The sequence below is a fragment of the Pelodiscus sinensis genome, chromosome 5 (assembly GCF_049634645.1).
Source record: "Pelodiscus sinensis isolate JC-2024 chromosome 5, ASM4963464v1, whole genome shotgun sequence".
Classification (NCBI taxonomy): domain Eukaryota; kingdom Metazoa; phylum Chordata; order Testudines; family Trionychidae; genus Pelodiscus; species Pelodiscus sinensis.
The window spans coordinates 18,361,835-18,388,604 of NC_134715.1; the positions used below are offsets into that span (position 1 = coordinate 18,361,835).

The 26,770-nt window shown below is 45.0% G+C and overlaps 1 protein-coding gene across 1 annotated transcript in view; it reads left to right on the forward strand.

The window, feature by feature from the left end:
- The window catches only part of GRID2 (glutamate ionotropic receptor delta type subunit 2), a 1,112,728-nt gene that overhangs the window by 673,773 nt on the left and 412,185 nt on the right, over window positions 1-26,770 (forward strand). The window contains exon 5 of the mRNA XM_006111957.3: window positions 25,060-25,113. Coding sequence (XP_006112019.1) covers window positions 25,060-25,113 — 54 coding nt within the window. The remainder of the gene's footprint in view (window positions 1-25,059; window positions 25,114-26,770) is intronic.

Sequence of the window (26,770 nt, forward strand, 5' to 3'; positions counted from 1 at the left end):
GGTGGCTGCTGATAGAGGTCCCAGCTGTGCAGGCAACAGCCTAAAAATAAGGGTGGCAATACTGAACCATATGATTCTTCCTTTTGGGCTGTTGTTAAGGTATTTACAGTGTCCTCACATGAATTGCTATTCTTATTCTTAGTTATTGAATCCATTCTTGGTCTCCTTGAATTTCACCCGATCTTAATAACACCCCCTCCCAAAAAAGTTTGTAAATCCCCTATTTTGTTTCTAGTGCTGTACAATACATTTAACCTCTATTAACTTCTGCTGAGTCAGTGTACTTCAGAGAACACATAATGAGCCTCAGATGTTCAAATATGGTGGCACCCCTTTTAACCTGAAGGATGAAAGCATTTTCAGCATTTGCCATTAGTGACTCTCGATGCAGTAGATCAAGGGTGCTTTAATGATTTGAAGACCCACAGTGTACACTGTCACAGCTCTGAAGTGATGTGAACAAATCTCTGGCTAGTTACTGTAATGGAACTTAAGACCTGAGTGTGGTGTTGCATATTAGACCGAAGGACCAATGTGATGCACCATAAATTCATTAAGATAACAAAACTATATGTAGTCAAGGGATTGCATTTATACATTTTACTGATGATAGGATAATATCAAATCCTCCTTAAAACGAGATTTGGCTTTAATATGAAAGATTTCAGGGTTTATCATGAAGGAAGCCAATGTTTTGATCCATGCAGAATCCAGCTTACTGAGGTCTTTACAAGACCTCCTGGGCTGCTGATAACAAAAATACCCTTACGCTCCCAGTCTCATTACTAATAGATCTACCTTGCAGTACTAATAAGAGCAGAAATAAAGACTGATTTGGGGGCTTTCATCCTTGGTATAGCATTTATGTTACATTTTATTTTTTTTAAAGTTAAGAACCCACATTTTATTTCAATTCGTGCTTTTCAGGGAGGCTTTTCTTAGGCTGCTTCAAGCCTACAGTTAACAAACGCAGCCTGTTAGAACTCTATTAAAGTACTTTTAGTTCTTGAACTCCTATTACTAGAAGAAATGCTTTCAGCCTATTTACTTAGAGAGGCGCTGAATACTAAGTTGGTGTGCAAGCCAGAAACACTGCTATCTCATTTGAACCTCTGTCACTGTTGTTCTCAGATATGTGAAATTGACAGGCAGAGGGCCTTCATAAAGCTGAAAAGGGGAAAAAACTGATGGGTTTAGTGATACTTTGTCCTTTGAACAGTGGCCTTCATTAATGATGTCTGAGATGGGAAAATGAAATACTATCTATTCCGGGAAAGCTGGGCTGGGAATATCCTTATGGAAAAAGAGAAGAAGAAGAGATGCTTTATTATGCTCTATACAGAAGGTTTGCAGCTGTCCCCCCTTCCCCACGTATACATGGATTAAAGCTCAAAATTACAAAATTAGGGGAAAGAAACTGAAACCAAATGTCCCCTTTGATTGTTGTGCAATCCCCAATAAACAATGAACTATATCCACAGTACAGGCAGTCCCCGACTTACGCGGATCTGACTTATGTCGGATCCGCACTTACGAATGGGGCTTTCTCGCCCCGGAGCTCGCAGGCAGTGGTCCCGCCACCTTGACCTCCGGGGCGAGAAAAGCTGCTCCCGGTGCCCCTGGTCTGCTGGAGACGGTCCCTAGCAGACCAGGGACACCGGGAGCAAAGCCGCAGCCGCGGCGGGGTCCCGCGCCTCTGAAGCTTTGCCAGAGCTTTGCTCCCGGTGCCCCTGGTCTGCTGGGGACCATCTCCAGCAGACCAGGGACACCGGGAGCAAAGCCGCAGCGGTGGCGGGGTCCTGCGCCTCTGAGGCTCTGCCAGAGCAAAGCCTCAGAGGCGTGGTATCCCGCTGCCGCTGCGGCTTTGCTCCCCGTGTCCCTGGTCTGCTGGGGGGAGGGAGGGCGCAGCTAGTGTGCCCCCCCCCCCAGCAGACCAGGCTTTTGTTGTGGACCCTGGGGCAGAGCAGCTGGGACGCTGCCGGTTGGTCCCGCAGCGCCGCTCTGGGCACTACTGGACCAACCTGGCAGCACCCCAGCTACTCTGCCCCAGGCGTCCTGATTCAGGACACCTGGGGCAGAGCAGCTGGGGTGCTGCCGGGTTGGTCCAGTAGCGCCGAGGAGCGGCGCTACTGGAGCAACCCAGCAGCGCCCCAGCTGCTCTGCCCCAGGCGTTCCCAAGTCAGCCGCTGCTGAAACTGACTAGCGCTGACTACAGGAAGCCCGAGGCAGAGTTGCTCTGGCCCGGGCTTCCTGGAATCAGCCACTGATCAGTTTCAGCAGCAGCTGACTTGGGGACACTTGGGGTTCTTAAGTTGAATCTGTATGTAAGTCAGAACCGGCGGTCAGTTTCAGCAGCGGCTGAATCTGGATGCCAGTTCCGACTTACATACAGATTCAACTTAAGAACAAACCTACAGTCCCAATCTTGTATGTAACCCGGGGACTGTCTGTACAGTAAGGACCAGATTTTAGAGAGAGCTTAATGCTCTTACCATTACCTGAACGGAATGGGCAGATTTGCAAAAATGCTGAGCCTCCCACAGCTATTATTCAGGAAAATCTGGTAGAGCACTTCTGACAACCCATCCTCAATAATAATGGGAAAAAATGTTTCAGCCTTTGACTTTCAATTGCAAATCCAAAATCTGAATTTTAAATTTGTTTTTCCTTCAAAGGATTGCCACCTTAAAATCCCTTGGAGTAGTGTGGTGTTTCCCATGTTCTGGGAACCTCTAATAAAGCAGTATTTTTAAAGTTTTTAGCATCTGAAAACAGAAATGATGCCAAAGTTTAATTTTAAGTATTATTTAATGTTCAATCCTGTTGCTAGCAGTTGTCTTCCAAGGAAGTATTTTTTTCTCTGCCATGCAGAAGCCATTGGATATTCTTCCCTGCTCTATTATTTTGTCATACAGAGCAGAAACTGGGTGATGTTAATAGAGGGGAACAAATTGTTATATGAAGCTGTCTGGAGTGGCTCAAATATATCTCCTCTTCCTGGATATTGGAGGAGCAATCAAAAAAGTCATTTGTCATTTGATGTTCCACAGTGGTTTGTCTAGTGTCTATGGGCCTTTTCCTGTTGGGGAGGAGGTAACACTTCCTGTGGCAAACTAGTATTTCACCCTTGGTAATGTTGCTTTCCTGGCTGGAGAGGGAGGAAGGATTACAGTTTCAGCGCAAACATTTTTTATAATTTCAGAGCAAACATGTAAATATTACCTTCTAACATGGGCTTATGGATATTACATGTAAGATTAATACATACAGCAGCATATAAGCATTTCATCCTGTAAACACTATATACATTTTTATAAGATAAATAGTTTTTCTAAAAACAGATAACATACTGATGACCTGTCCTGGCCTCCAGCTACAAAGTTGTCAGTTCTTGGCTAATGCAGCCTAGGCAAGGACTGGTGTCTGGCTTGCCAATGTCACAGAAGCTACTGTAAATAAATTACCGTATGAGCTGCTGTCAGATCTCGTTTCCCAAAATTTTCAGATTTGTCACTGATTTTGGGCTACTAGGTTCTGTGTACCAACTTAATAAAATATATTAATATACCTCTTGCATATAACATGAACCTTTGCCTGGCTTAAAAATGGTTGGGTAGGGGACATTATACACTAATGATAAGAAGAAATCAGCACCTCTCTGAGATGGCCATAGGAATTTTAAAAAATATTGCAGTTTGTTAATTTTTGGTTCACAATGCAACAGGCATTGTCACATTTTTCATAACGGCTTTGCCTTAAGAGAGAGCATTCCTCAGTTCGGTATTACTAGTCTACTAAATATAATTCCATTCCTGAGTGTGCAACATTCCTACTACAACTACTGCAGCAGTTGTTTACATGGAAAGGTAATGTTAGAAAGTATTTCTGAAAAATTAGTTTCCCTTAAAGTGATAAATCTATTGTCCCTTTTGAATACTCACACTGGATACTGTTTTTTTTCATTTGGCTCCTTTCTCTCCCCTCTTGCTTTCCTGTGTTTCCCAATGGCCTGGTTGTGGGCATATGCTCCTTTGCTTCCTTTCACATTCTACATGATTTCCTGGTCCCTAAATCTTCTCTACATGCTGTCCATGCTACTGCTTCCTTGTATTACTCCTCCCTTTTTCTGGGCATTCCCCTTCAGCTAGATGCTTCAGGCCTTAGGGGTGTCTTCTGTTCCTTTCTTGTTTCTCTGTATGGCAGGGGCTCCACATCTTTGTTTCTGATTACTTCCAGAGGAATCCCAGTGCTTCTATATAGAATCAGCTGGAAACAAGAAAAAGCCACCACCACATGTCCTTCCAATTCACTGTGGATCACAAGCATGTCCTCCACTGTCAATATTTAGAGAACGTCTGTTTAGTAAGTTGCTGCTGTTGTAAAAATGTGAAGGGTCAAGCCATGTTGCCTCCATCCATATATCTGCCTTAGAGATAAGTGACTTGACTAATTTCTTGTGAGAGAGATTCTGCTGATGGAGGAGGTTGGGAGGTCAACTGTTCCTGAAATAGCACTAATAGCGCTTAAAGAGGAGACCCAGGAGGAAAAGGGTGGGGGGTGAAGATGAGCAATATTATCTGACAGGCAGATTATAATGTCAGAGAACTCTCTGGGCCACAGTCCTCTTCCTTTGCACCAATTGCCTTCATTCTCCTTCAAATTTTTCCTCATCCTCCATTTATTTCAATTACTTCTATTCCTGGATTTCTGCTTGCCCAGATCTGACTTAAACGGTGGTCAATAGGAGTAAATTCACTGTTACATTAGCATAATATCAAGAGAGGTGAGAGTACACTCAGAAACCCAGTCTTCATTCCTAAATAGCAGACCTATCACTTCAGATAGAAATCGTACCCTCTGATATTGCTTACTTGTGGCACAAGATTCACATGGCTTCATTTGTTTTGTTTTATTTCCTTTCCCTGAAGTCAGCAATTTAAAGCATGTGGGGAATCTGTTTCAGATGTATAAGGTTTTTGAATTCAATCTCTGTGCTTTTCATTATTCATTTTCTTAATGAAGTGATAGCTATATTTAGAGATAATTATAAATAATTATATTGGTACCTATGTGCTCATAGCTACAGTGTTAGAGATATAGTATATAAGAAATGAATGTGTATTTATATGATTTAGATGTTTGTTGGCATTATTGTGCAGCCATCACTAAGGCTTTGGTGTCTGTAAAAGAGGGTCAAGATGTGTTCACATCTGATAGTGATGATTGCCATAGTAGTCCCACCAAATAACTATCAGAGACATCATGTGAAAATATATGCATTTTTAGGGATTTGAATAACTGCTGCTTCTCCTCCCGGCCCCCCACTCCTCCCAATGCCTCCATTAGATAGAGGCAGCAAGGGTGGAGAAGGGGAGTGGATACTTAAAAGCGGCAGCACTGCTTAAAGCCTAGGGCCAGGCTCCATGAGGTGCTGCTGCTTTGAAATGCTAAGTGCAGCCTGGGGCCAGCTGGAATGTCCCCAGGCTGCACGCAGCATTTCAAAGCAACAGCACCGCTTGGAGCCTGGGATCAGCTAGAGACTCCCCCACTGACACTGGGCTCAGTGCAGCGCTGCTGCTTTGAAATGCCATGGGGAGCTTGGCATCAGGCTCCTTGCAGTGTTTCAAAGTGGCAGTGCCACATGGAGCCCAGGATCAGCCACCAATCCCGGGCTCCACGCGGCACTTTCACCTTTGAAGGGTAGCAGCAGCTCTGCAGCCGTTGCTATACTTCAAAGGCAGAGGTGCCCTATCGACTAATCAAATAGTCGATGCAAAATACAACATAAGAACAGCCATACTGGGTCAGACCAATGGTCCATCTAGGTCAGTAGCCTGTCTGCTGACAGTGGCCAATACCAGATGCTCCAGAGGGAGTGATCACAATAGGTAAAACGCATGTGATCCCGCCCTTGTCACCTATCTCGAGAGAAACAGACTAGGGAAACCATTCCTACCCATCCTGGCTAATAGCCATTGATGGATCTAACCTCCATGAATCTATCTAGTTCTTTTTTGGACCCTGTTAAAGTTGTAGCCTTCACCACATCCTCTGGCAAGTTGTTCCACAGGTTGACTCTTCACTGATTGAAGAAAAACTTCCTTTTGTTTGTTTTAAACCTGCTGCCTATTAATTTCATTTGGTGACAACTAGTTCTTTTATTGTGGGAATAAGTAAACAACTTTTCCTTATTCACTTTTTTCCATAACAGTCATGATTTTATAGGATACAGTTTTCATTTAACTGAAGACTTAGCTGCAGCCTCCCACATAGAATTGGTTCACCCAAAACCCAGTTCCTGGTTATTTCTTCCACCACTTTGGCCATGTCTACACTAGGAAATTATTCTGAATTTACTAAATTCTACCTATGGACTCCCGATTTTACAAATTTGAACTCACGTGTCCTCACTATGGGAAAGCATTGAAGTTAGTCGAGGCAGGCTCCATTAATGTTGACATGCTACCTCAGACTTAAAGCCCTAAGAAGCACTGTCAGGAGCAGTTGAAAGCCTCCTAGAAGCCAATTAGTTTGAATTAGTCGCACTGGAGCATCCACACTAGCGTTCTTTGGGACTTAGAAGTTTAAAATTAGCATTATTCATCATGTAAAGCAGGAGTGCAGAGTTCTGATTCCTTGGCTGCTTATTTTGGAATAACAGGTTTGATAGTGTGGACGCATCGCTTACAAATTCGGAGTTGGAGGCATTACCTGTAAGGACCTAGCATACATCAGGCCTTTGAGAAATTATCCTGCTTTCACCCATTAATTCTCAGAAAGATGAGGATTCACTAATGACTTGCACCTGGTTGTAAACTCTTGAGGGAATCCTTGCACAGTGGCAAATTAAAGCAACCATTTTGAATTATAGAACCACACTTGGCCCAGCATGCCAACTACTGTACATATAGCCTTTCTGTTTGTGTTTTGTTTGTGTCTGACAGAGTTGATCACAAAATATGAATAGAACTGATATCTCTGGGTAGGCATAAACATGAAATGCAGACCGCTCCAAGTACTGTTGAACAGAATTCTATGAACTTTTAGAAAAGATTCCAAAACATTCTTACAAAGAAAATAAGAGGCACAACCAGGAAACTATGCATAAGCTTTAGTCTATACATAAGTTTATACTTTGTATGGGATTTTGAAGTATTTGTTTCTTGGAAACCTGAAGCTTCCACAAGAGTGCAGCACAGTGAGAAATGCTGCTCTTCTACAGTCAGCATCCATCACGTCAACCAGCAGCATAACATTATGCATATTGCTCTGCTTTCAAATAACCTATGCCAGTACTTTTCTTAAAAGCAGTTTCTTACAAATTTTTCCATTGGAACAATTGTACTTTTCTAAAAGAAATGGTGATTGTTTATAGTAAGAATTAAATATGAATCTATAAGAATAAAATATTTTTTTTGAGATTTAGTGAGATTGTTTAATCCTCCTAATTCAAGTTTGTAGTATAACATGTACATTTTCAAAAATGTACAGAATGTTTTTAGATGTGATTGCCATTTTAGGCCTATAGTATTTAGTTCTTCTGAAACATTTTGGGAGTACTAAACCCAGAATGTACAAGTGATTCTAGGCAAAAAGGATGTTATGCTCTCACTCTCTTTCCTTGATGGTTATTATATTCTATGTGATATTAGTGACTTTTTATTTAAAGTAAGATATTCAGTAAAAGTAAAGTTGCTTCATATATGCTGCAACATAAGGCTGATTGTGTCATTTGAACTGTCTCCATTTCTCTCAAAATCCCAATAGAAGTTTAGGACATGAATTCTTCCCTAGAGCTTGGAATCCTTCAAATATAATTAGAATGGCAAGCCAAGTCAATATAAAACTAATTATTTGATAGAACAACCCAATTTCTTTTAGTTTAAAGCTATTTTGTTTTGAAATAAATCTGAAATAAAGGGAACACTGATCAGGTCTTTTGAGTCGTTAGGCTAATTCTTTTTCCATTCAAAAGAGATACAGAACTTTCATGAGTCAAATTGAATTGAAAAGGATTAAAAACACTGCCACCCCACTTCTCTCTGAGAGAAACTAAAAATGCAAAGTATCTATCTATATATGTTAGAAATGTGCATCTATCCATCTCTGTCTGTGAATCTATGTGTTCAGGAACTCCTCCTAAATGGCAAGAGCTGGTATGCAGCTTCCTTTTCTCCTAACAAAAGAATAGCAGGGTTTGGTTGTGCCAGGAAAATGGAATCTGCCTGGAATGGGATTGTTTTCCTTAACATGGGAAGCTATACTGCAGTGTGACCATTGGGGGGACCGGACCAGGTAAGTGCCTCCCCTCCCCCCGCCGTAAACCCCATCACCCCGGCCTTGGCTGCAGCACTGGATAAGTTGGGGAAGCTCTGCCAGATCAGGGACAGAGGAGAACGCCTAGCTGGCCAGCAGCCTCAACACTCCTGGAGGAACAATAGCCCCCTTCCTACTACCAGCAGGCTGCCCAGTGCACTAACCCTCCATCCAGCCACTCTTTCCCCTGGTACCGTCTGGCTGGGTCTGGGGAGTACTGTTGGGACCAGATTCTTCCCCCTCACCTGGGTCTGGGGAGCACCACCAGGAATGACCTGCATGTCCTCCCCCTTAGCACCTCCATCCCAGGCCCGAGGATGCTGCTGGGGATGGACTGCATGCCTCCCCCTCTCTACTCCCTGGCCTGAGCCAGGGGAGCACCACCAGGGCCAGCGTGCATGGTCCTCTCCCACTCTGGACCAGAACCAGCCCAGGCGCAAGGAGTGCCAGTGGGGCCAGCCTGCCTGATAGGTGGGGTGCCCAACCCTTTCCCTGTCCTGGGAGAAGCCAGAGGGTGGGATGCCATCTCCCCTGCCTTAGGCTGGCCCTGGGAGAAGCTAGCAGCCACTTCCTGTCCTGAGTCCCCCTTCCCTGAGCTTCCTCCCTTCTACCCCACTGCCCTGACTTCTGCACCCCCACCCTCTGTCCTGAGGCCCTCGTCACTGCTTCACCTGACTCCTGTCTCCCCTCCCACCCCCTGCTCTGAAACCCTCCTCACCCCCTAACCTTCATTCTCACATCCCCAGCCCCCTGCGCTGAGCCCCTCCTCAACCCTGCACCCCCAATGCCCCAGTCTCCTTCCCTGAGCCCCCCACATCTCCAAGGACCTGCCCTGATTCCTCCACACACCCCTACATAACTACCAACCCCCTGCCCTTAAGGAACCAGGCAATGCAAGGTAAATCTTCTAGTAATGAACTAAACTCATTCTCCAAAGTGTCATAAAAGCTTGATTTCTACTGATTGGGTAGCAATAACCCCAGAACATTTTCTTTCAACTTGTACCCACAATACATTATTTCTTTTTGCATGGAAGTAATCAGGGATCAGGGATACAGGTATGGATTGCTTCTGCTCTATAAGAAAACAAGTAATAACTGCTGTCACTCAGCAGTTTTTGAGGGATGTTCATGTGGTGTTTGGAAATGGACAAAGATTAAAGATAGTTTCCAAACATGTGACTTTAGTGAAGAGAGAATTTTGTGAGCTTTCATATCTGCTGTGCAAGAATGACCCATTTCCACACTGAGAAACTCAAGGGCTGAGAGAAGAGACAAAGAAAAGTTCTTGCTGTGGTACCAGCAGGAACTGCTGGGACAGAGAGCCTGACAACAGGGTAGCAGTTTAATGAAGGTGGGGAAGGCAGACCAGAGGGATACAGACTTAGACTGGGAATCCACTCTCAGCTCCTGCAGGGGGGAGAATGAATCTCTTGGAGTACGTATGGGCAGGGTGTAACTCAGTGCATCTCACTGCTTTTCTTTCATTTTCAAATCAGATAAGCTAGCCCATAGCTTTTTTTAATCATGTTTTTTATTATTTTCTCCTGCTCAGTATCTACCAATATGCATATGACAGTTTAGACAGCATTGATAGAAGAACCATCTGCACTACAGACAATTGCTACTGGTGTCCAAAATACTCAAGTATCAGAAGGGTAGCTGGGTTAGTCTGAATCTGCATAAACAATGAGAAGTCCTCTGGCACCTTATAGACTAAAAGATTTATTGGAGCAGAAGCTTTTGTGTACAAGGACTCATTTCATCAGGATGCATGTGACGAAGGCAAAATACTCAAGTCACTGCTCTTTAAGTGTATTGTAAGGAAACTATACCTAGGTTCTATTCATTTTATTTTACTTAAATGTGCACTTTCTGCCTCACACAAAAGGATAGATAATATATTTTTCACTTAATTTGAAGTCAACAGATTGGCATGTCCTTAGGGAAGATAAGTGGGGAGAAGAATATGAATATCTATCTACAAAACAGTGACTACTGAACATTGATCCATGAAATAGCATTGGCTAATAGTCTTGATGCAAGTAGTTTAGCAGTCTTCCAGGTGGAAGAATGGCGCACAGACTAGAGTGCTGAAAGCAGAAGCTATTACTGTAGGTCAGTGGTTCTCAAATTTTGGTCTGGTGACCCCTTTCATATAGCAAGCCTCTGAGTATAACCACTCTCTTATGAATTAAAATCACTTTTTAATATATATTTAACCTTGTTATAAATGGTGGCGGCAAAGCGGGGTTTTGGGGTGGAGGCTGATGGGTTATGATCCTGTGTAGTCATCTCACAATCCTCTGGGGTCCTGATTCCCAGTTTGAGAATCCCGGATGAAGAGAGTAGATGGATGAGGATAAGAGGCAATTTAGGTCCAAGCTGAACTCATGGAGAAACTTCCACTAAGAGAGCACTTTCAGAATAATTTCTGTCAGCCGGATTCATGACATGCGATCTACTGACTTTCATTGGAATGAACGAATGAACTGGATTGATTAAAAGAAAAAAGATCAATGTGGTTCCAGGTCATATCCATTTACACTATAACATATATAGAAATAGAGCTTTATACTTATATGTATAATCATGGTACTGTCATAGTTTGTAAGTCTGGTCAATAAGCACTTCTGGGCTAAGTATTTCTGGCATGACACAGGATTACATGTATTTTGGAGTCTTATAGCAGTGAACTGATTTGGAATTAGGTATTTGTAGCAAAAATGTGTTGAACTATGTTTCAGGAATTTTGAATTGTAATTGTGTCATAGGCTCATGAATGCCATGGATAACAACATGAAATCTGGGGGAGGGATAGCTCAGTGGTTTGAGCATTGGGGTGCTAAACCCAGGGTTGTGAGTTGAATCCTTGAGGGGGCCATTTAGGGGTGATACTTGGTCCTGCAGTGAGGGTAGGGGGCTGGAGTTGATGATCTCTCATAGTCCCTTCCAGTTCTATGAGAGAGGTAAATTTCCATATATTTATTTAAATGCTTTAGTTGTGCCAAAAATGGAGGTTTTGTGATGGCAAAGCACAGCAATGGAATAAAATGGATGCATGCAGAGTTCCCCTCTAAGGGTATGTCTACACTATAGAGTTTTGTCAGAAAAACAGCCATTTTTCTGATAAAACCTGAGTTACAACCACATTGAAATGGTGTTCTATCGAAATTAAATTGAAAGAACAGAGGGGTTTTTCCAGAATTGGTAATCCTCCTTCAACAAGGAAGAAGCCTTTTTCTGAAAGAACTCTTTCGGAAACAGGCATGTGTGGGGGGGAGGAGGTGTTTTGTTTTGTTTTTGTTTTTTAAAGAAAATACCTCCAGGAAATAACACAGGTGCCCTGGTGGACACTCTGTCCAAATTAATCAGGACTCTATAGTTCCTGTCTCCAGGCCCCTCTTAAAGCTCCAGGCACCCTGGACAAGCCTTGTGGCAAGAAGCCAGCCTTAGAGCAGCACCTCATCATGCAGCTCTCCCTGTCACAGGCCTTGCCATCCATGGCCTAGCCTCCAGCCCCCTATGACCTCCCTGGTGCTTGCAGGGAGCAGCTTCAGGGGTCCCAGGACCCACCCAGAGGAACCAAGAAGCAGGCACCCTCCTGGTCCAGAGCAGAGATCCTGTCCCTCCTCGAGCTGCGGGGTGGACACCTTGCAGGATCTCCGCTCCAAGTGCTGAAATACTGAAATATTTGAGCGCATGGCCAAGTCTCTGGCGGAGTGAGGACACCCACTCTGGACTTTGGAACAGGTCTGGAGTAAGTTTAAGAGCTTGGTCAGGGATATGTCCAGGCCAGAGAGCACAGCTCGCACTCAGAGGCAGGACCACACATCTGCCCCTATTACCAGGAGCGGCACCAAATTCTGAGGGGTGGGGAAACATCCTCCTCACCTATCATCATTGACTCTGGCCTCAAGACCCGGAAGTCATGGCGTAGGAGGAGCAGGAGGACCAGGGCCAGCTGGAGGAGGAGGAGGACACCATGACCCTGTCCCTGGAGCCAGTGCCAGTCAGCCAGAATGTCTCCCAGGCCTTGTCAGATGCCAGGGAGGGATCTTCAGGTGAGTGGTCTCAGTTTGTCTCACACACAGGGTGGGGGAGGTGGGCGCACAGGGGGAAAGGTGTGAGTGTTGCTCGGGCTGGACATTGTGCTGTGGTCCGCACACATGGAACCACGTGCAGCGTTAGTGTGTGTCACGTGGACACAGCAAGCAGACCCTGAGCATGGGTGGGATCTTGCTGCCAGGCTCTGGGGAGGCCACACGTGTCCTGCCATGGGGGGAGCCCATCCCAGCACCTTGAAGCAGGCTAGCCACGAGGGTGCAGGCATGACCCCAGACATACCGCACTCAGGCATGCCTGCACATGCGAGGCACCACCCACTCCCACAGGCACCGCTGCCAGGCGCAGGTGTGTGTGTGGATACCAGGGAAGGCCAGTCTGCTCCTGGCTCCTCTGACATCCATGGGATCCCACTGTGGCCCGACACTTCACTTGCCTGCTTGTCCATCGGCTGGGGGTGGTGGGAAGTGGGCAGCACGGTCCCCATGGCACTTCGGCGCCCCTGTGAGGCAGGGCCTACTGTGCAGGCCACACATGGCTTTGCTCCAGGAACATCGCCCTCCTCTGCACTAAGGACTGTTGGTCACTGCTCACAGAGGAGAGCAAGGTCTCAAAGACAGTGTCTGCATGGATGACTGATAGCCTCTCTTGCTCTTTGTGTTCTCCACAGCCGGACCAGTTGGGGCTAAGGTGCAAGCCACACCGCCAGAGCCCGGGGGACCTAAAAGTGTGCTAGGGTCCAGGAAGACCTCATTCGTCAGCATGTCAGTGTCCTGTGTGACATGGAGCACACACTGGCGCAGAAGGTCCGTGAGGACTCAGAGTGGCAGAACCGCGCATGCAGAACTACTGCTATTATGCAGCAGTGTGATAGCATGTGTGCCATCATGTTGCGCATGATAGCACACCCTCCTGCTGTTGCTACTCCTGGCTTCCACCCTCCTGCCCCTGATATGCCCATTCCCCCTCTGCCTGCCCCACATGTGATGCCTCTGTCCCCTACCCAAGTGATGCCCATGCCCCCTCTCTCTGCCCCACCCACCATCCTTGACCCCGCTCCAGCTACCCCCTCCTGGCCAGCTCCCTGTAGTCCCCAGACCCACTCAATCCTCACTCCAAGGTCCCTGCACTTGAGACGGCACATCTAGCTGCCCCCCTCTCCCTCGAGGTTATGAGCCCCCCCTTCCCCTGCCCAGTTTTTGAATGTAAGATAAATATAGACTTTGTTTTGTTCAGAACCAAACAGGAGTCTTTATTCTGAGGTGAGAGAAGGGGCGAAGGGAGGAGTTAAGTTGGGGAAGGGATAGGGCTGCAAGCCAGAGGCCCCTAGTGGGGAGGCCCTGGGGAGAGTTACTGGGATGCTTGAAAGAACCTCTCCCTCAGGGCTTCCAGGATGCTCACCCCAACCTGATGGGCCTGTCAGATGGCAGCTGTCTGTCGCCCCCCCACCCTGGGAGGAAGGCCTCCCCTTCCTCTCCACAATGTTGTAGAGGACATAACATGCCACAACCATCTCAGGGATGTTGTGCTCCTCCACGTCGAAGCGGGTCAGCAGACACCTGAAATGCGCCCTGAGGTAGCCAAAGGCACACTGACCTGGATCTGGGCCTGGTTCAGATGGGCATTAAATTGGTCTCTTGTGTCCAGTATATGGCTTCATTAGCCATGGTATAAGGGGGTAGGTCATGTCCCCCATGATGTACAATGTCATCTGCAAAGTCATGGTGAGGGAAGAATGTGCTCACCTCCAGCTTTCCGTACAGTCAAAAGTTCTGAAACACGGGGGCATCGTGTGCCCTGCCTGACCACCCAACAAAAATGTGAACTGTCCCCAGTGGTTGACCAGGGCATGCAGCACCATAGAAAAGTAGCCCTTCCTTTTAATATACTGGGCCTCTTGATGTTCTGGTGCTCGGATCAAGATGTGGTCCCATCTTTGGCTCAAGTGCAGTTTGGGAATCCCAGGGTGGCAAATCGGGCCATGATCGGTCCAGGTCTCCCAGGTGGATAACTCTCCGCAGAAGGATGGAGTTGATGGCCTTCACCACCAGCAGAAGGAGACAAAAAACCCCACAAAAAACAGAATGAGTGAGGGAGTGCCTGAACTCTTGGGAAGTGCCCACCTCCTTCCCTTCTCCCCTCCCCACCCCAAACATCCCAGGAGCCATCCCCTATGAGGCCGCCCCCCAGAGATGGGACTTCCCTCCACTCCCAGTCCACCCTCCACAGTCCATAACTCCTCTTTCTCTAGGAATCCCCTTTTCCAGGACTTCTCCCTCCCCCCTTCAGGGACTGCAGCTTTAGAGTGCCTTACCTCCATGGGGAGGGCCCCGACGGTGGACTTTCCCATGCCGAACTGGTTGTCCACTGACAGGTAGCTGTTGGGGGTGGTGAGCTTCCAGAGGGCGATGGTGATCTGCTTCTCTGGGGGGGTGGCGGGCTGCAGGTGGGTGTCGCATCTCTGGATGGCAGGGGCAAACCAGGCACTTAGCTCCAAAAAGGTGGCCTTCCACATGCGGATGTTTGGGAGACATTGCTGGTTCTCACACTGCTTCATGACTAGCCAGTCCCACCAGTTGGAACTGGTGTCAAGCCTCCAGAAACACGTCTTCACAGTGGGTTTTGGTTGCCAAAGTGTAGCTTTGGTTGCCAAAGTGTGGCTCCATGGCACCAAGAGAAAAGCTGTCGTGTCCAAAACAGCTGGGCAACCACAGCAGGCACTGTGAGAGCTTTGGTGTCCCTCTAAGAGGTAGGCAGCAGCAGCAGAGAAATGGCTGTCCAGGGAAGTCCCTTTAAGCATGTGTCTCTGCAAGGCTCTGGCACCAGAAGCAACTGGTGATGTAACGCCCTGGCTGAAGTGGTTCTGGGTGGCCTTTTATGTGAGAGAGCATCCAATCAGTCTGGATGCACTTTCGAAAAAGCAGATCACTTTTTTTATGTGCTTTTGTGTGTGGACACTCTCTTTCAGAAAATGTTTTTTAGGAAGACATTTTCCAAAAAAAGCTTCTTCCAAAAGAAGCCTGCCATCTACACGTAGCCTAAGCTGGGGGGCAGCACAGCTTCACAGGTGATTAATCAGCCCTGCCCAATCAGTCAACTACCTATGGGGAGCCCTGAGCCTCTGACTGGATGGGGCTGATTAATTACCTGTGAGCTGTGCTGCAGTGTATCTTAGGCCATGTCCAGACTCAGGGGGTTTTTCGGGAAAAGTAGCCTTTTCCTGAAAAAACTTCCCCTGCGTCCAGACTCAAGCCGCGTTCTTTCGAAATTATTTTGAAAAAAAGCGTTTTTTCTTTCGATGGCGGTAAACCTCGTTTCACGAGGAAGAACGCCTTCCTTCGAAAGTTCCACTTTTGAAGGAAGGCGTTCTTCAATGTAAAGAGGCCGTCTTCGAAAGAGAGCATCCAGACTCGCTGGGTGCTCTCTTTCGAAAAAGCGGATTTCTCTTTCGAAAGATCCGCCTGCAGTCTAGACGCAATCTTTTGAAAGAGGCTCTTTCGAAAGATGCTTTCGAAAGAGCCTCTTTCGAAAGAAGCCTGCAGTCTAGACATAGCCTTAGCGAGAACACTGAATGTGTATTCAGATTAAACCTCTCTAGTCCAGCGCTCTCTGGTCCAGCAACATCCATGGTCTGGCACAATTTTAGTTAGCTAGCTGTCCACTTCTCTTGGGTGTGGCCAAGTTTCCCATGCTGCTATTGTTTCTTTAGAGTCACTACTCCTGGCTCTCATTGTTCTGTGTTGTTGTTTAGCTCTAATTTACCTCTAAATGTATTCAAGAGCCTGGTAAGCAGTGGAAGTGTTGGTAATGCTGCTAGACAATATTGACCACCTGTGGTTTGGCAAATTCTCTGGTTCAGTTACCAGTCAGGTCCCAAATGTGTCAGGCTAGAGAGGTTAAACCTGTACATCTAATCCAAAGGAGGAAAAAACACTAAGATAAAACACATTCCATGAATATTGAATTATCCATTTAATTGTCACTTTCACAGATAATTGGCTGTTATCCGTGTATTTTGATCTGCCCGTATTCAGTTTAATTTATAACTGCCACATTTTGTTTCTGGGTCCTTTTTATCCTACTATGCTCCCCACTTTAATAGATCTTGGAATGTATTGCATTATCATGACCTTGTTGGGAAGAACAAGGAAAAAATGGCTAAGAAAAGCCCTCCTTATGACTTGTTTTAAATGTAATACCTTGAGTACCAGTATTATCTTTTTGTCCCGCTGTGTAACTTAAGATTTTTCAAAAGTGCCTAAGTGACTTGGAAACACAAGTTCCATTGACTTTCAAAAGTGTCATGTAGATATCTTTTCTACCTTTATGCTTCCCACTTGCTTTTTATAGCTCCCAACAGCATAGTACCTGAGAAAATTTTATGAGGAATATGTCATGTGTTTTGTGTGTGTGTGTGTGTGTGTGTGTGTGTGTGTGTGTGAGAGAGAATTCATTTGCATTTGATTCTAAAGGCAGAGAGATTCATAATTATTCTGACCCCTCAGGGAAATAGTTTTGTATGCCACCAACATAAAAAGCTATTTCTTCCAATCCCACGGGTTTCACTCATTTTATGGACAAATGTATTGGGTCATGATGAATGACACTAGTGTGACTGGCCATAGTTTTAAAGAACTAGAGACTTCACTTAAAAATGAAGTACAGTTTGAATGGATAAGGCCTAATTGATTCTAGTTTTACAGAGGATAACAAACATCTTATTTGGCTATATTAGTTTGAATATGATGTGTTAGTTCTGCTGGTAACTCTGTTGGCAATTGAGTATATATAATATTTTAGTTATTTGATTCATGATATTTGACATATTCTGTGGAGAATCAGGAAAATAAAGCTAGAACATCAGACTGGATAACAATACATTTAATGTTCTATATTATTTCATTAAGTTACCAGCTCTATTTTATGAAAAGATATTTGTACAGTTTTACTATAATTATTTATTTATTGCAAATAAAAGAAGATTCCATGCTGGCAGTGTTGCTAGTTTGCTTCAGGTTTTTACATTTAGCCTTAGATCATTTGAAAGTGAATGATACGAGAAGCAATAATAAATAGTCATGTTCTTCCAAGGATTCAAAAGTTCTGAAGTTCCTGCCAGTGACAGATGGTTTGTTCTTACTCATCACCTGTCTTCTTGACAGCATATCTCTGCTCTCTGCAAAATCTACCCTGGTGTGTACTCAAGTCCTTTAGAAAGAGAAAAACCTTTTCTGTTTCAGCAAAGATGTTGCACTTTGGTTCAATGGCATTCTTGTTTGACCAAGTAGAATTCTTCCTTCACAATACAGTGCAGCATTTATGTAATGTCTCCTGCCCTGAGCCCTCCACATCCCCACAGCCCTACCCTGAGTCCTGCCAGGGTTCCCTGTGTGCTAGGGGTTGGGGGGCAGTGCAGGCCTCTCCCAAGTGCTCCCCAGAGGGACACACCAGCCAACTGGCTATAGCCACACTGGGTAGCCCAGTGGCGCTAGTGGGGGGCCATCGGTGAGTCCTGTGGAGCAGCCCCATGTTCCCTGGGAGCAGGAATCCTGGTCCTACGTGCATGGCCCAGCCCTGGTGGTGCTTCTGGGGGTGATTTCCAGTTCTGGGGCCAAGGGCTGGGGGGAAATGGGTTTGGGGCAGGAGGGACACTTACTTGAGCTGGTGTCAGGCAACATGACAAGCCTCATCCCCAGCCAGCCACTCTCTTGGTGGGGTATGGTTGCCCCCAGTGCTCGCTCTACAATATAGCTGTCCCCTGTGCTTGTTGCCCCCAGTGGTGACTGAGTATTGCATCCCTCCTCTCTGCCACCTCCCTTTCCAGGTTATGGAACACAATTGAACTCCAGGCACATCCCATTTTCCTGATGCAATCAAACCTTGACCTTGCTTTAAGTTAGGATAAGAGGAAGCTGCATACCAAATGTGGTGGTCCTATTGTTTAGGAGTTCTTGACTTTCAGAAAGACAGACAAACAGACTCACAGACAGACTGACTGACATCAATCAATCAATCTCTCTCTCTCTCTCTCTCTCTCTCTCTCTCTCTCTCTCTCCATATATCTATATATAGATGTAGCCATTAAAATCCAATGTAAGATTGTCCTACTACAATTAGAGTGACCATATTTCACTATGCTGCTGAATTTGAGACACTTGGTAAAATTACTTATATTCAAGCGAGTTCAAGAGTAGTCAAACAATTTTATTTACCTTAGTATCTCAGGCTTTATGGGTCACATTGCACACATGAGTCACTCACCCGTACCCCTCTCTCAAAGTAGGTGGGAGACTGACTCAGTTATCCACCCTACCAAGTGCTCCCCATCCTCTGTATTTGGCTGGGCCCCAGGATGGACCCGCCTCTTCTGGAACTGTATCTTCCTAAGGCAGCAGTGTGGGGGGGTTCAGGGTCACATCTCCCCTTCTGACTTCTCCCAGGATTACACCAGAAAGTGGCCAGCAGCAGTCTTTTGGCACTGCATGGCAGGGAAGGGTAGAAAGCTGCTTCCAGCCCCAGGGGGGAGGAAAAGGAATGACCTGGCCTTTGCCTTTGCAAAACTCATCCCTCACCGTGGCTAGAAGCAGCTTGTCCCTTTCTGCCCGTACAGGATCAGAAGCAACTAACACCTTCAAACTGATGCCGGTCACTGACATAACCTGCCACCACCTGTCTCGTAGCTACAGCATGGGCAGGAAGGAGTGAGACCCTAAGGTTGCATTGTGCACAAGATCCCAGGAAACCTGACTGCAGTGGACCCTGCCTAAGAAGTGGCTCAGCAGAGGAGAATGTCGAGGGGATGGAGCAGCCCCATGTTCCTTGGGGGCAGGAGCCAAGAGGGGAGTGGGAGCCACTGAAGAGGGTGCTAAATCCTTGCTTGGGGTGCTGTTACAGAGCCTGGAGGGTTGGGAAATCCCTCCCCCCCATACACTCTCGAGCTGGCATGCAGCGGAGCCTGTGCTGATGGAATGGAAAGGATAATGTTCTGTTCCTACGTGCTGTAGCTTCACTCTGCCACCAGCCTTACACATCTACCTCCATTGTTGGCCACTGGGCCCCTCACAGTCACTGCTGGTGGGTGGGCAGTTGGCAAACAGGGATCTGGCCAACAGCAGGACTTGCTGGTACTGAGCAAGGGGGTAAGGGGCAGAAGATATGAGATGATTTGCCCTTTTAAAAAAAAGAAAGAAAGAAGCCAGGACACCTGTAAGAGACCTTAATATGGGACTGTCCCATGAAAAAATGAGACCTCTGTTCACCCTGTTGAAATGATAATATGATGGTTGGTGTCGAAGAGTTATGTGATGTGGCAGTAAAAATTTGGCAGTGTATCTTAATTCACAACAAGGCTTGAGTACTTTGGTTACACCCTGACACCACTGTGCTCCCTGCACAATAAAGTTGCAGTGGATTGCTGGACACCCAGTGATTTGAAAGAAATGTCAGCTCAGCAGCACAAGGTCTTTTAAAAATATTGCTACTTTAGATGTGAATGTCAAGCAGGCATACTTCAGTGAAGAAAATAAAGTCGTTATGTTTGGGATTCAGACCTGATAGTAGGCAATTAATGTATTGATATTTCAGTGTTGCAGGATTTCCAAGAAAGTCCACCAAGTTTATGATACCTGTAGCTCAGTGCAGCATTTTCAATTTTTATTAAAAAAAGAGTTGGAGTGTTTGGACACTGTTTACGTATGTGTATAGATCCGTCTGTAGCTAGAAAAGAGTTAATTTGTTTCATTTAATATTTGTGAAGGATTTCATTTTTCATGCGCTTTCCAGCTCTCATTATGAATTCATACTGTAGGTTAGCTCAATTTTACCCTATGATGTGAGTTGCATAAACAACACTATCACCTGCTTTCTGTCTCATATGGAAATTTCCAGTTTGTACCTTTTATGTGTGCAGAGCACTACTTTGTGTCACAAAGGCAGTAATATGTGCATATGAATTCCAAAGCTGCACCATAATCAAAGATTTGCGTTATTAAAACTCTCTAACTTCTGGGTGCCTCCTACCAGTTTGTTTTTATTGCCTTTAACTTGCAGGTATCAGATCCCTTTTAATTACTGCCCTCATTCTCATTGGAATGTATTGTTTTAGATGTTCCTTTGCCCTCTTTTACAAAATGAAGAGTTAATGCTAGCTCAGTGGGTATGGATGGAGATGTTTATCTAGACCACAAAGAAACATATTCTTATTTTAGTTGACCATCCCCTCAAATGCCAAATAAGCACTTTAATTCATGCTTGAATACATCGGAAATAAAAATAATTTCAAACCAGCTTGATTATATGGCATACATGAAGTTATTGCATGGCCTTTTAATTATGAGAACTGAGGTTTAATTTGAATTAAAAATGTTCTTTGTTTCTAATATCTCTTTGTTCATTAATGCATTCTCATTTGCTGTCTTCCCTCCTCAGTGAACATACAATTTACTCCTTAAAGGAACAAAACTGCAAACTCAATAGAAAGTCAAGGGCATTGTGGAACATTATGTCATGGCTGTAAAGGCATGCCTTGTCCAAGTAATGACTGTTTTACTGACAGATAATTGGATCTAGGCTGGGTTACTGCTAGCTTTGGTTTTTTTTTAATGTTCTAATATAATAATGAACTTGTAAACTTGTGCTTCATAACTGCTGATCAAGAGAACTGTTCTATGCTAGATTGTGTATATTATTTTATCAACCACTTTTAGAAAGCTGCATTGTTCAATGTCAGATTCCTTTAAGTTTCAAAAAATTTCCTCGAGGAACAGTCTACAAAATGTTTGATTGGGTTATTTTAATCTTTCTGTTGTGCCCAAACTCCAAATTTTGGTCACATATGAGCATACAAAAGCATATCCAAAAGACATGCAAAAGCACACAAAAGCATTTCCAAAAGGCATCAATAGTATAGTTGGTGATGAGAAAAGAGTAGTGCCTACCCCATTGTGCTAAGCACAATGCACATGCCTAGTAGGTCAGAGTCCCTATCCTGAAGAACTTTCAGTCTACCCAGGTGTTATGTCGTGGGGAGTTTCAGAGTATAGGAAGAAATCAGTGGAAAGGCAGAGAGCTGGAGTAGGTGCAAGTGTCCATTTTATTGCATAGCACAGAACTCACCAGAACAAGCCCAGACTAGCTGGGCTGACCCCAGTGACCTACTCAGTTACCATAACAACAAGATCTATATCTACAACCCAATATACAACACCCGGCATCATCATCTTGCAGCTAGAAGAGTTCTACAAGGCGGGTGAAATACTGACTCTGATTAAGTTAACGAGACCTTAGCATGGATTTCAGTGAATCCAGGATTTTCGACAGAAAGATTGTCACACAGGAAGTCTGTAGCAGAGCCAAGACTTGAACCCACATCTCCTGACTCCAGGTTGAATCACTTAACCCACAAAAAGAAACTAAACTCTCCATAAACTTTTCTGACCCCCATTAACAACCACCCAAACATTCATCTTCATCCCCCAAAAATTCAGAGGAAATATTACTGCAGGGGATGATAATGTTTTCGAGATGTGATTTTTATAATCTTCAGCAACACACTAATGAAATATTTTAAAGCAAATTTTAAACCAGTGTTTCTCAAAGTGGATGGAGGATCCACTCCGAGAAATCTGCTGACTAGCTGCTGGGGTCGGTTTATTTACTAGCTCCACAGCGTGGAGCCTCATGGCTCCCATTGGCTCCAGTTTGTTGGGTGCAAAAGGTGAACCGGGGCCAATGGGAGCCGCGAGGTTGTGTGGCTGCAGAGCTGGTAAATACAAAAAAACACAGTGGCCAGTTAGCAGGTTTCTCAGAGTGGATCCGCCGTCCACTTTGAGAAACACTTTTTTAAACTAAGGTCCTAGCAAATACAAATTTAGAAACTGTCTTACAGTATATACCGAAACTTGGCAAATGCCTGTTAAATGGCTTCTTTACTACATGAATAGCTCTTTCACAGATTCAGTGTTCTGCTAGTAGGTCTGGTAAGCTTCTTTTTACTTAAGTTAACCAGATCCTCTTTGGAATAAGCAGAGCCATAGAACAGGTGGGTGGGCTTTAAGACCCAATGGTGCCCCAGATTTTCGGGTTCCCTGTGCAGCTGCATATTCTGCATATGTGTAAGGAGAGTGCTGTCTGTCCACCTTGTACTTTGTCTGACCACTCTAGTTGTTGCCTCAGACCTGAGGAGGAGCTCTGTGATAAGCTTGTCTCTACCAACAGAAATTGTTCCAATGAAAGATATTACCTCATTCACCTTGTCTTTCTGGGTCACTGGTGTTTGTAGAACAAGTAAATGTTTCATTTGTGTCCATATGTAATTTTAAAAAAAAGTAATCCTAAGAGGTCTTGACCTACTGAAGATGTCTTAGTTGACTGAAGGTTAAAAGCTGACTGCATTATCTAAATAAGTCAGAAACCAGTTTTGAAATAGAACATCATGTGTGTGATGGGACATCCTTGGGACTGTGAACTGTTGTGCTAAGGCACCACTGGGCATGCTTCCCTGGACAGCCTGGGCATCCTGTAACCCTGTCCTGTTGAGCTTAGCTCTCCAGCCTGCTCCAACCCAGTCACAGGGACAGGGCCACTCTCCCCAAGACTGCAGACACACACTGAAAGCAGTAGAATGTGAGATCTTTTCCCAGCATTCAGGTACACAGTCCCTGTGGGAGCTGAACCCCAATAAATCTGTTTCATGCCGTACAGATATCTTTACAGTGTAAGCCAGGTACAGGCGATCCAGCCTGCCACTCCCATTCTTGCAGCAGTGAGCAGTGCCACTCAAAGCAGCTAGCTGATTCCAGAGACTCTCTGTGCTGCAGAGAGGGAAACACTTCAGAGCATTCCCTCTCCCACCCCCAGCAAAATCTCTCAATTCCTATTGGTGAGAAACTGACCAATGGGAGCAGAGAGATTTTGCTGGGCACGGAGGCAATGAGCACAGTTTCTCAGGTCCCATTGGCCGGTTTCAAAACCAATACATCCTCATAGATTTTGCTGGGGGCAGGAGAGGGGCAACAAGCAAACCCTCCTTCCCTACAGTGCAGAGAGCCATGTGCACAGCCAGTCAGTGATCTAGGACTGCTGGAAGGGAAGCCTGCCTGAGAGTGTTGCTGGCCGGGAGCTGCTTAGGTAAGCACATGCCAGCCAGAGCCTGCCTCTGGCATCCCACCTCCTTCTGCCCCCAACTCTCTGCCAGACTCTGAACCCTCTCATAAACCCTTCCCCAGGCCACAATCCTCTCCTGCACCCATACCTCCTTCTGGACACTCTATCCCAATCTCCTGCCCTCTGCACCCTCCTCCCTGCTCTGGTCCCAGGTTACAACTCTCTCCTAGACCTTCCACCCCTTCTATACCCCTCCCTCAGGCCAGAATCCTCTCCTGTGCCCATATCCCCTACCAGACCCTGAACTCCAATCCCTTGCCTCAGGTCACAACCCCCTGCTTCTCCCAAACTCCCTCTCAAACCCCATACCCTCTTCTGCATGCCAGTCCCTACCCCAGGCTCCTTTCTGAACCCAACCTCCCTCCTAGACCCCGCTGCTCTCCATAGAAAAGTGTGGCCCTTGACCACTTACCAAGAAAATGTTGATGGTCCCCCATCAAAAATTATTGCCCACCCCAGTGTAAGTTCATGAAATTTGTGCTCTTTTTCAGTGTAAAGAGAGGTTCCTTGTTCCCCACAGGTCATAAGTACTTACACTGGGTTTATTACTAAATAAAAGTGATTTTATTAAGATTTTATTAAAAGAAAAAAAGTAAGTAACTGAGCAAAATAAACAAGGCTGGGGATGAAGTGTCTCCAGTCTGAGGCCATCAGGTTTGGAGTGTTGGAGGGGGCTTAGGGTTGGCATGTGGGGTCTAAGAGGCAGTTACTTTACTGGATGTATAGCACTGCTATCCCACCAATCTCTCCTCTTATTCTTCCTTCTCTTTGTTCCTTCCTTGAGTGAGTCTTGACCATAAAGTCAAGAATGACAGCACAGAAGAATCAAGAAAGAAGGGGAGGTAGCCATCTGGGCCCAACCCAAAGACGGCTTATAGAATCTGTTTCAGTGACAGCTAGAAGGGGGTGGAAGAGACGTGGATGGGGCAGCAAAGGAGTTGTAAGAATAGTGACAAGAGTACGTCATTCTTTATATGTTGTCTACCAAAACTTGCACAATGACACATTCCGCTCTTTCTTTCATTGATAAATCTCTTTTTCCCACCTATTCCTCCATTCACATAATCCCTAGGTCTTTTGATCTGCATAAAAAGAATCTCCCGATTTCCTTCCCACACACTTGGTGAACATGGAGAAGGTGTCATGATTTGGAAATTTAGAAGTCTGGCCAGTCTAGAGACAGGGGGTATCATGTCTGAATGCACTGATTCATGCTCATCAAGGAAAAAGCAAAATTGATTTCATTTTCTTCTGAACCAACTGAAATCTATTTTCCTCCGTGATGCCTCTAGTGAAGTGTATTTCCATCTTTAATTAGCAAGTGAAACAATAACACAAATGTTTCTGCAATATTTTGCTAAAGGTTCTCTATACTCAGCTGAATAACAGAGGTCTTTGAGAGCATGTGCTCCTTTTGTGTCATTTGCAGAGAGAATCCATTTCATTTTATTTATCAATTTATTTATTTGGCTTTTATAAGTAAGTTGACTGATAGCTGCTTTGTTCTCTATTTCAGGTCGTGGAGACTAATTTGGTTGCTTTTGACTGTCACTGGATCATTATAAATGAGGTAAGTATCAACTGAATGTTGTTATGAAGCATGAATCCTGTTTTCATACATACTGACAGTGTTCACGCTGGTCTTTGCCAACAGGAAGCAGTAACTCCAGCAAAGTCGAAGCATGGGGGTGAGAACATTGCTTAATAAAAACAGAATGACAGGTTTGGGGGCTATTTTGTTTTGTTGAAATAAAAAAAGCCTTGTATGAATAAAACAAATGAAAAAATACTTCCCTACTGAGTACATTTATCCTTTCCTTTTGGCTTCAGCAGCCTGCTTTGGGAGCTCTTTCATAAAATAAATAAAAAAATCAAAGCAAAAACAACTCTTCTTTGTGACTATTGTGAATCCTTCCCAGTGAAGTGCTTGTTATCCAATTCTGTTTAAATGTTTCTCAAACCTGTCTTCCTCCCTTTGGTCCTTTAAAAAGCAGAATTAAGTAGTTCACTATGGCCTGGAACCAAAACCCACTGAAGTCAATGGAATCTAGATACGTATAAATAGTGACCAGAAGAAACCTTTTTCAACTACAAACGTATCTGTTTTCAAATTTGATCTTTGGGGGTTTTGTCAAAGATGATTGATTAAAAGATCTATTTTTAATTATGAAATAAATTCTACCAAAAATGCTTTCTAGCCAGCATAATATAGGTCCAAAAGCAGAGTAGCTATACATAGAAGACACTGCACAGTGGAGTTATTTTTATGTGGGGAGAGGGTTATACAGCGTTCTAATATTTCTCTGTTATAGAGGGAGTATATTATAATGTCCACAAAAGGCTTAATTCGGAAGGTAATTATTCTCAAATTTAAACTGTACAGTATCTTTTTTAATATATGTATATGTATCTTCTTTATAAAGCATTGTTTAGAAAAATGACATGTGATTCCTGATCTGATCTTGTTTGACCATACACTTATTTTCATGTTAATTCTTTAGGTTTTCATTCTAATAATACAACAACAGAATCAGAGTTGGTTTGTTACTTCCAGTTTATATTAATGGAAAAGTTCACCTGAGAAGCAGCATCTGGTTACAGTCCGGCTCTTTTCCGGCTAAACCTCAGAAAGGTCAAAATGTGAACCTGTAGGCAGAATCAACCAATTTCAGTTAGGCTAGATTAGAATTCAGTAATCTTCCTGGTGATTAGACCAGTTCAGTACAGGTTGGACCTCCCTGATCCAGCATCCTCGGGACCTAACGATCCCAAATGAGGGATTTTGCTGCACCAGAGGATGTCTCATCTGGCTCCACTGCCACCAGCAGCCTCCTACCCACTATCTCTTGCCAGCAGCCTCACTTCCCTGTTATGCCGTACAGCCCAGCTCCTTGCATACTGGTCTCCTGGTGCTGCTGGGCTGTCCCACTACAGAGCCCTGAGCTCTTGGCTCCATAGGGGAGCCCCACTGTGGAGCACTGAGCTCCTGGCCCCGTGGGGTAGCCCAGCTGCAGCGCACTGAGCTCCTGGCCCCTCCAGGCAGTCCACTGGGTTGTGCCTGACTGTCCAGTTGCAGTGTGCTGGGAAGCCGAGCAACACGGGGCACAGCCACCTGCTTTCTCTGGTCCTGGAACACCCATGGTCCTGCCACATGATGGATGTTGCCGAACCAAGGAGTCCCAGATTACAGATGTTCGACCTGTAAATCAATTCCACTATGTGAAGTT